At 36.1% G+C, this 10,523-nt stretch overlaps 1 protein-coding gene across 5 annotated transcripts in view; it reads left to right on the plus strand.

Annotated features, from left to right (window-relative positions):
- Nucleotides 1–10,523, plus strand: part of FNDC3B (fibronectin type III domain containing 3B) — a 296,648-nt gene that overhangs the window by 214,303 nt on the left and 71,822 nt on the right. For all 5 annotated transcript variants that reach the window (XM_039865044.1, XM_039865045.1, XM_039865042.1 and 2 more), the window contains 2 exons: nucleotides 5,913–6,051; nucleotides 9,003–9,056. In XM_039865044.1, the coding sequence (XP_039720978.1) occupies nucleotides 5,913–6,051; nucleotides 9,003–9,056 (193 nt within the window). The remainder of the gene's footprint in view (nucleotides 1–5,912; nucleotides 6,052–9,002; nucleotides 9,057–10,523) is intronic.

Raw genomic sequence — 10,523 nt, forward strand, 5'->3', positions numbered from 1 at the left:
ACCTTGAACTTCTGGGCAGATAAAAGGTATATTAACGGGTCCCCCAAAAGGAGTAGGAGCATGAGGTGGATACCATCTAGAGGGCTTGGATGTGGATTATCTCTTGACACATCTGGGACCCCGCACTGTGACATATATGACACATGTGTGATACCACGCATATGCAGCCTGAGGCACCATCAGCTATTATATTTGGTCCAGTTTTCTGCCTGCCAATGAGAAAGAAAATTCGTGATCTTTTTTAGTATTTAAAAAATTTCTCAACTAAGAATAAAATGTCTACAGTCCAAATTTTAGTCTTTTTGCTATACCTAGTCCATAGGCCATATAGATCATTTATTATTCATTCTCTTTCCTTATACATTCTTTCATTTTTCAAGCTAGAGAAGAACGTTAACACTTAAAACTCAGATTTAGCTTCCTCTGCCTTGAATTGCTTTGGCAAGGCAGCATGATACATAAGATCTTGGAATTTGGAGTTTATGGCTCAGTCACTTAGTATAAACGTGTGTGCTTAGGCAAGCCATTTAAACACCGATGGCCTTGCTGTCTCATTCGTAAAATGAAGATAACAATGATACCAACCTCAAAAAGATGGTATGAGAGCAAATGAAATATATGTGCAAATCTATTATAAACTTATAAAGTGTATAAATGTTGTATTTTTATTTTATTTTTTCAAGGGTGTTGTAGGCTTTTCACACTCTGAAAATAAAAAGGACTTCATGATGCAGGTTCCTTGAACCTGTGCATAGTTTGACCATATCACTCACTATTTTATTGGGATAAAGATATACCATACTTGGCACTGACAAAGAGAAGCAAAATCTCTCTTTATGATGCTGTTGAATTAACATTCTCAACGTCTCAGTTCCAGGAATGTAAGCTTTCATCAAACACAGTATCTTCAAATGTAGTTTTAAATGTAATAGTCACCTATAAGGCCTCAAAGGCTGTGTGGACATAATTTCCTCACTAAATGTCCATAACAGAAGCTACAAAAGAATTCCATTTCTGTATAGCTGCAAAATGAGCACTTACATTCATTGCCATTTTCATTTGTTTATACATTACCAGTTTAGAAAGTGTTGCCCTGGTGGATGTCTGTGAAGCCGGTGGTGAAAATGAGCATATTTATTTTAGCAGTGCTGCATTTTACTTCCAGTTCTTAATATTACACATTTCGATTAAGGCATGCAGAAGTCTCCATTCAAATTACTCAGTATAGTGAAAGATTTCTTTCTCAAAACATTTACTGAGGTCTCAGCTAGGGCTTTTGTTTTTTTTATATTCCTTGTTGCTTTTGATTTTACTCTTCTGATTCTAGCCCCTTCACATTGTTTGCTCGATATCTTTATTTGATGCTTTTTCTCGTTTTCAACTTTTTCCTCCCTCATGTTAGTATTGTGTGAGTGTGTAAACCTTTTTAAAGCAGCAGTCTCAATCATGGAGTCCTGTCATTGAGCTGTCGGGTGCTTGGCATCAGTTCCTAGGCAGGAACAGCTCTTGACTTCTTCTTGCCATCACCTCACTGTTTAGGAATAATTTATTAAGAGACAGTGGCATCCTTGAGATAGTGCTGCAGGTCATGTGTGTGTCTGTGGCTGTTTAGATTGGCATTTGTCACATGCCGTTTAGGCCAAATTCCACATGGAATATTATATCCTCAGACACTTAAGGTTACAATTTTATTTTTTTCCTTTTTGCTATGAATTTTTTTGTGCTTATACGTCTATTCAACCATTCTTTTTTTGTTTTCTCCTAGTGATTGAGGAAAATAATAATTCTTTATAAGGCTGATTTGCAAAACTTAGGTGTTGGGTCTTGGGTTAAATTTTTATTACTTTTATATTTGTTACCCAGTACTTACATAGATTGCTCTTTTTGGTTTAATGTTTGAATCTTTAAAAAGGAACAATTTATAATTATCAAAGTATGTTTATTCAGTGCTTTCATAAAAGGCATTATGTTATATACTGTATAAAACCACTGAAGAAAGTCTCGTATATGTGCGCACAGGAGAGAAAGGTTGTGTGTATGTGTGCACATGCACGCATGTGCTGAGGAGAAATGAGAAAAATCCAATACACATACATACATATATACATAAATAAATATTATTTTTATATACTTATACAGAAGTATGTAAATGTTATTGTAAATGTTATTGTATATTTATTTGTAGAAATAAGTGAATATATAAATATTTTTATATATAAATACTTTATATATAAATATTTCTATATATTTTATATATAAATTATATATATAAATTATATATATTTTTATATATAAATATTTTTATATATTCACTTATTTATACAAATAAATATACAAATATACAAAGAAAAGCATATTCCTTTTTTACCTGGTAGTTGTATAATTAATACTGGCATTGAAATAACCACTTTACTGTGGGAGTCAAGAAGTTATATTTTTATCAATGATTAGATAATCAGGAATTTGAGTGATGGAATGGACGGCAATTTCATGACAAAGTTTGAAGCAGTTTTCCAGTCATTGGCATAAACAGTTTGGCAAAGAAGTTGCCCAGAGATGATATCATGTAATAACATTTCCCAGAAAAATTATGTGATGAAACATTTCTAAAAATATGGTTGACCAGCTCAGTGCAGAGTTATGAAATAGATGTTATTGACCAGCAACTGTGGTTCCTAGCATGTTGCAGATGTGCTGGAAGAAGTTGGAAGCAAATTTATGAAATTCTTGGAGCACCTGTTTCAAAAGCATTTAGTCAGTATTTAAACTGAAACAAATGTGAAAACCCAACACAAGATTAATTATATTGTTAGAAAAATGTATTTGCTTAAATAAATATAAAAGAACTGAACTATCTGCTGATTTATTTAACCAAAGAAACGAATCCTACTCTACAAATCTTCCTATCACATAATGCTATTTAGAGAAAACACATCACCATCATGTGAAAACATTATTGCAACATTCTTGAAAATAAAACATTTCCAGAGTATTTTCTTTATTGTAAATGTTATTAGTAAAAATGGAGCTGATTATCACCATTAGTTACTATCCATTTACGGAACAGTTTTAATTGGTAGATGTAATCGTGAGATAAACATCATGTCAAATTTTAGGTGCTGTATGCAGCACATTTATGTCATCATAGAAAATGGATCTTCTTTGTGGACAGACATTTATAAGTGCTAAACATTGACTCCTAATTTAAACAAACTATAACATACTTTGAGGTTAAAGACAAGGAAAATAACTCCCTGTGGCCCATACAACTGTCCAACTTCAACTACCTCAAATTTTTACTTCTGCTATCTTTTTTAATCCCTGCTGCCATCCTCCCATCCTGACTTCCAGGAGTTCCCATCAGTCCTGTTTCTCTGGCCTAATAAGTATGTATTTCTGACTCCAAGAATCTCATTTAAAAGAGCAAATTTGACTGCCTCTGTATCTCCCCAGATAACTAACTGCATTTGGATAGTACTTTGCAGGCCCTTGCCCTACCTCCTTTTCCTCTGCCCTATTACCTGGATAGATTTTTGATGTCAGCTATTTTTGTCAACATTTAGAAACTGGTCTGTGAGAGTGTAGTCTGCAAATGCCTAGTGATTGCAAACTGAGATACCTCCTTGGGAACCTTAAGTGAGTAAAGTAGATTGGGTGAAAGGCCAAGGAAAAGCTATCTCAGTGCTGAGGAGAAGTAGGGAGTGGTGAGCTGTCCCCGTCTGAAGGGGGAGCTGCTTTCAGCTTTGTCTAATTACTGCCATGCTATTGTGCAGCTCAGTGTTGCTAGGATTTCTAGTTTTTAAGAGAAGCCAGAGGTTCCTTTTTTTAAAATGAGAGATCTCCAGGATGTTTTTCAGTGTTGGCTTAATTTTTAACTTTTTATTTCAGAAAATTTTAGATATAGTCGAAAACAATGGTTTTATGAACTGTCATATACCCATCACCCAACTTCTTATTTCCTTGATATCCTCCCTTCCCCCTCCCCCACAGTTATTTTGAAATGAAATCTAGGCGTATTGTAAACCACATTACTATTATCACACACCCATCTTAAACAAAAATGATAAATTTCTTAATGTCTTTAAAATCCAAAGACTGTTCTCATTTCTTCAACTGTCCTAAAAATAAACTTTTTTTTTTCCTTTAGTTTGTTGTACTTGGAATTCAAACATGGTGTGAATATTCTGTTTGGCTTAGGCCTTGCAAATTTCTTTTAATCTATAGGTTTTCCCTCTATCGGTGATTTTTCCTCCCTTTGCAATTATTTGTTGGACTTTTTTTGGTTTCTATAAAATTTCTTCAGTGTGAATTAGGCTGCTTGTATTCCTGTAGTGTTGCTCAATATGTTCTCTCCATGTTTCCTGTAAAGTGTTGAGAAAGCTTCATCAGCTACAGGATCAGTTTTTCTCTCAAGGATTTCATAGATAGTGGCATGATCTTTCATTAGGAATGCCTAATGTCCACTTGTCTCCTTTGTGGTGATTGTTACCTTTAATTCATTGGCTACTCTAACATTTAAAAGCACTATATAGTGGGGTCCCCCCATATCTTAGGTCAGATGTAACTAATAAGCCATCAGATGGAGAATACAGATCTACCTTTTAGAATTTTACTAATATGTCTCAGTACTTTTGCTTAATCTCTATAAATCTTTTGCGATGGACTTTAGGGTGAAAGGACTTTGTGGATCACACACCTAATTAGGACCTATTATCCATAATGTTATCTTTCACTGCTGTTTATGTTCATCAAGCAGAATGAGGGGAAATAGATTGTGGGTATTTAGAGAAACATGGATTGCAGCATGAGTAAGCACAACAGGCAATACACTGTAGCAGTCAGACTTCCACAGCTGAATACAGTTGATCCAACTTTCTAGTTGTGAAGCTGTGAGAAATTTACTTCACCCCTCTAGAGTTTTCTTCCATCTTTAGTGGGAATTCATAAAAGGTTATTAGAAGAATTAAGGTCTTGATAAGTACTTCCCAACTCTGAATAACTTAATCCTTACATCTTTTTTAGGCAGCAAAGATTTCTTTGTTGTCTTTTTAAAAGTATGTTTTCAAATTTTTTGAATGCCCTATATAAAAAAAATAGACTCATAGAAAGGAGGATGATAAAAACCAATGTAATCCTATTTTATGCTGTTTGAAAGGAGTAGTTTTATAATAGCACGTTCCATGCTTTTTCTTCACAGCTTCTCTGGGGATACTGGGCACATATGTTCTGTGTTGAGACAGGTGTTTAATGTGCAGAGTGCACATCTTTAATTTTGACGCCAGGTGCAGGAGTTGAATGTTTGCATGGAAAACTACCTGAATGTTGTTTTTGTTGAAGTACAGATTAATGCAGTTGGCAGTAGCAACCATGTTTCTGTGTATGAAACATCCATATTTCTACCTAAACATGTTATAAACAGTTCAATAGATGCCCCTGTTTTTGGTACTTCATGCTGCCTCTCCAGTCTCTGGACTCTCATCACTACTTCTTGTCCCTTTTTACCCAACTCTTTACTTTTAGCCTTTGTACAGACAAAGTCAACTGGAGAGTGATTTGTTGGTTTTTAGAAGGTATATTTGGTAGACCTTTCCAGAGATTACGGATATTTTCTTATTTAGCATAGTCTTTTCCAGTCAGTAGACCCTGCCTATCTTAAATGGAGCTGGACAGTTCTCATCTTTAACTAAAGGAGAGAGCACATGTAGGCAGCTGCCGTGCTGGGGTGATTCCTTCTGGACCTGCTGACCAGAGTGAAGTCAGGACAAGACCAGCAGAGAACAAGAGGCATGGTGTGCACTACGGAAGAAGTTCCTCTATGGAGAGCCTGGAGGAAAGCAGAGAGAAAAACTCTGGTCTTCTGTGATGGGCCGCGCGTGCCACTGACTGACTGTACTTGTCTGTTCTGTTTTCAGGGTGTATGCCATGTACAATTCCGTAAAGGGAGCCTGCTCTGAGCCAGTTAGCTTCACCACCCACAGCTGCGCACCCGAGTGCCCCTTCCCACCTAAGCTGGCACACAGAAGCAAAAGTTCACTAACTTTGCAGTGGAAGGTGGGTAGCTCAAAGTGTTGGGGATGGTCTGAAGTCTACAGCCATCTGAAACATGTATTTAGCGCTATTTTAATTTGGTGATGGTATGTGGTTTTCTTCATAGTAACCATGTGAAACAAATTATCGTGATATCAAGCATTGCTGTGTCTATAAAAAGTGTTGGGAGGGAACTCTGCAAAACCAAGCTTTAGCTTTCTTTGCAGGGGAATTTGATAAATCTCTTAGGATCATTAGTAGTACCTCCTAAGTGATATAAATACTTATGATACCTAAATTTCATCACTTTCTAATGGTTTAATTCATTTCAACAAACATATGAGGACTTCAGTAAAAAGTTTTTGTAAACATCTAAAGATGAAGTAAGTTCATGGCTCTGTAGTGGTGACTCTGAAATGTTTAGTATTTAAAACTGCCTCAGATGTTTAGTGTTCTAAACTACATTAAGACTTCATTAATTTTTACTAATTAGGGCTTAGATCAGTCAGGATTACTAATTTTTCTTAAAAGTCCAAATTTTATAGTAGTTTTCATGAAATACAATTTACTAAGCTACAAATAACTCTTGCCAAAGAGAGGTCCTTAATGTGTATTTTTAGCTTATTAGTCATACTTGTATGTTTGCAAGAAAATAGATTGTTATCAGTCTCTATAGTAACTATTTCTTTATATGGATATTTTAAAATATAGTTTAAAATGTAAAGTTTGTAGAAGTAGAGATAATATTTATGGTATTTGGAGAGAACACTAATATATGAAAGAAATAAGATGACTAGAGAGATCCATTATTGGTGAAGTATTTTATCTTTTTGTTCCTGTACCAGAGGGTCAGATTTATCTAGGAAGTTGATGAAAACGATTGAGAGTGGCGGTTAGCAGTTGAGCATGGGCTTCTCCAGGCCTCTCTCCTGTGGGCAGCTGCATTCTCATTACCAGTAGCCAATACTGAGTGTGTTATTCAGACAAAGGCAAAGTTTAAACTGGCTTAGAATCTGAACTATTTTATTTTCCTTCCTGGCTTCCAGGGATCATGCAGGTCAGTGATTCCCCACCTTTTCAGAGTTTTAACACCCAACTGGTCATCATTGTTTAATTCCTTGGAGCATATACATCTTTTTAAAAACGTGTTCTATATTTATGTATACATATATATGTAAATAAATGTATCTTTAAGAAAAGAATTCAAATTTATTTGGTTTGGAAAATATAAGAAATCTTCTGAGGAATACCAGAGGGACCCCAGGGTCTTATAAACCTAAAGTTGGGAATCACTGATATATATACTCTGCTTAAAACTTAATGAAGTTTATGTCTCAGGCAGACCAGCAACTTGAAGAGAAAGCTTTTTTTATTAGGAAGAAAGTTTTCCACATTTTCTTTCTCCCTTTATTTAATTATGAATCAGAAACATACTCTTGTTTCAGTCAGTCATGTACAAACTTGAGAGTTCTGAATTTAGTTCAGTTTTTATTTAACTGTCCTTAAAACAGATTTCTTGATCATGATGCTCTAGCTGGGAGCAGGAGGACAGAGGGACCATGCTCTGGCTGCCTACTTGCCCTTGAAGTCCACAAAGGCACAGCTCAGGATCTTCTAATATCTTCTTGTTAGTCAGCAACATTAAAGAGGGTGAAATGAAAACCATATTTGGTGTTCCCATAAATTAGAGACTTGGTGGTGGGTCAGGATATCATAAAAGAAACTACTAAAGAACAGGTTTCTCCAGAGGCTTATGAGCCATTATAAATGTAATTCTTTTCTTTGAAATGGGTTCTCATTAAAACTTTGACTTTATCCATTATTTAGAACTTTAAATGTATCCCTGTCCTGTCTCTCAAACTGAGCCCATAAAAACCTGAAATTGCAGTTCAATAGAACATATAACACTCACCTGAAATCTAGGTCTGAGGACTCAGAACGAAGAAGGAAGGAACGGAGAGGGAGAAGTGTTTCTTTATTAATTTAACTACTATTTACTGAGCCCCTGATGATGTTTTATTAACAATAATAAAGCAACAGCTGCTGTTTACTGAGTACTTCCTGTAAGACCAGGTTGATTTACATATATTCCCCCAACTACTTATTACACACATCCATTCTTGGAACAAGAAACTAAACATTGATATTAAGTAACTAACATCAGACCACACATGACAAACAGGTGATTTGGGTTTCAGAACAGCTCTGGTGACCAGGCTGCCTTTTGCTAGAGGCAAGACACTGCAGTTTGTGGGGCTCTTGTTCTTTCCCGGGGAGGAGCAAAGCTCAAATGTGATTTTGAAATGAGAGATAGGTCTTGCTCTTTCTGGTTGCCTCCCTACATCTTCTTCTCGGTGAAGCAGATCTCAGCATGCTTTTAGAAGAAAAGCAAATGATGAAGCTTCTTTTTGCTAACATGTGAAGGGCTAATAGTCCCTAGTAGTCTAGCGGATCCCATTTGTCCTCATGTTTGTTTAAAAAGGGGAGAAATCTCAGTGCCACACTAGGCTTTCTAACTTAAGCACTAAACAAACAAACAAAAAACCAACCAAACAACCTGTATGGGAGACGTTACAAAAATAAAGATTCTTGCCTGAACCTAACTGGGTTAGCTCTATCCCTCCAGACCCCAAGCAGTGCCTGTGTTTCTAAGCTGCCTTTTTTTCTCCTCTACCTTTAAAATTAAAGTTGTCTCTTAAAAGAGGAAGTAGGGGACCATATGGATGTAAAGGGTAGAGGTGGTGGGGAAGGTAGGTTTGGCTCTTTATGGAGATGATTTCTTAAGAGTGAGGGTTCTCTCCCTAGGTGAATTATATTAAAACTGGTTTATGATAACGTTTGACCACAGAAATGCAGGAGCTATCAAGGGTTGTAGCATAGCACTGGCATAGACATTGTATTTGAACCAAATGGGTGGCTCATAACTTTTGTCTGTGAACAACTTTCTCTAATCTCTTTTTATTATTATTTTTTAGGCACCAATTGACAATGGTTCAAAAATCACCAACTACCTTTTAGAATGGGATGAGGTAAGCACATTTTCATATTCATCCATCTAAAACACCGTTTTCAAATAAAATTCCTGAACAAATACCATTTTATTTTTTTATTCTTATTAAACATGTTCTAAACACATGGAAAAAAAGAATATAAGTAGAGGAAATTTTAAACCGATAGTTACTGACTTTGAAAAATGAAGATGGATTGAAGCAGTGTAATAAATTGTGCATTCAAACATATTTACTTGATTTATTTGCAAGAAATGCTGCTGAAAGAAAAGACAGACTCTTATTTTAGAGTCCCTACTGTCTAGCCAGTCATTATTTAGTATTAAAAATCGATTGCTTTATCATCTTGTCTGTCCAAGGCCATCTTCCAGAGATGGTTTTGATAAGGTAAACTACACCGTGGCTTGGGAAATATAATTTGTTTTTCCTTTGTGGATGCCGTGTGCGCACTTTGGTGTGTGCACCATAGGGTATTGTCCGTGGGAAGGCAGAGCAGCACTTGGAGGTCTCCCTCTATCCATGTGTGATTGCCTTGTGGGCTTGAACACCCTATATAATATGTGCCCCACTTTGTGATTTCTGTCACCAGAAGCCCTTGGAATGTTATTCATGGTAGAGTCTCCTTATCTCAAGGCGACTCTGTGCCGAATGGTGACCCAGTGCATTTCTGGTCTTGCTGATGCTACAGACAGAATCTCAGGCAGGAAACACTTATTGCAGAGACCTCTTGTTTCCAAAAGCAGCTGTACTTTTTGTACCTGTAGACCTTAATTCTGTTCATTCATTTACCCTTGCTTTAGTCTCTCTTTTTGTAAGTGAATGTACAGAGTAAGGATTTTAAGAATAGGAAATGTGGAATTTGAAGAAAAATGCAAATTAACTAGACTTTGCGACTTAAATTCAGGGGGATTGAAAGATTTAGAATATAGGCTTAAGCATAAAGTAATTTTTCAAGTGTGGAAAACTTTGTTTAAACCAAACGTAAAATGAAAATTGGATGAAATTCTTACGATGAAATTTTGACGTGAAGAACGGCCCTTCATCACTTCCTGTGGAAGCGTATTTTCCCATCTGGGTTGCATCTGAACAGCTAGAGTCGCAAGTTACCAAACACAACGCTCTTTTGTTCTTAGGCTCTTTGTGAGGAGTTCCTATGAACAGATTGTTGAACTGTCAGATGTAACTGGTACATTTTACCAATTAGGTGGATTTCATTTTAAGGTGGTTTGATTGGAAAGTGCCCTTGTGGGAAGAGATTTTTATAGGCAGTCAAGAAAGATGGGAAGAAACCTGGCTGAGCTCTGAGCACATAGTTAACATCTTCTCTTCTCCTCTTCCTCCCGAAGGATGAGTGAATGTTGAATGGAAGTCTTTTTTTAAGTGTGTTGTTTTGTTGCGCTGACCTGATGTTTTTTTCTCATATCTTGAGGTTTTATATTGAGATAGAGTTTACCAGTGAAGAGGAGGCTTTTTTCCATTTTGGTATCT

The sequence above is a fragment of the Pteropus medius genome, unplaced genomic scaffold (genome assembly GCF_902729225.1).
Source record: "Pteropus medius unplaced genomic scaffold, Ma_sr-lr_union100, whole genome shotgun sequence".
Taxonomy (NCBI): Eukaryota; Metazoa; Chordata; class Mammalia; order Chiroptera; family Pteropodidae; genus Pteropus; species Pteropus medius.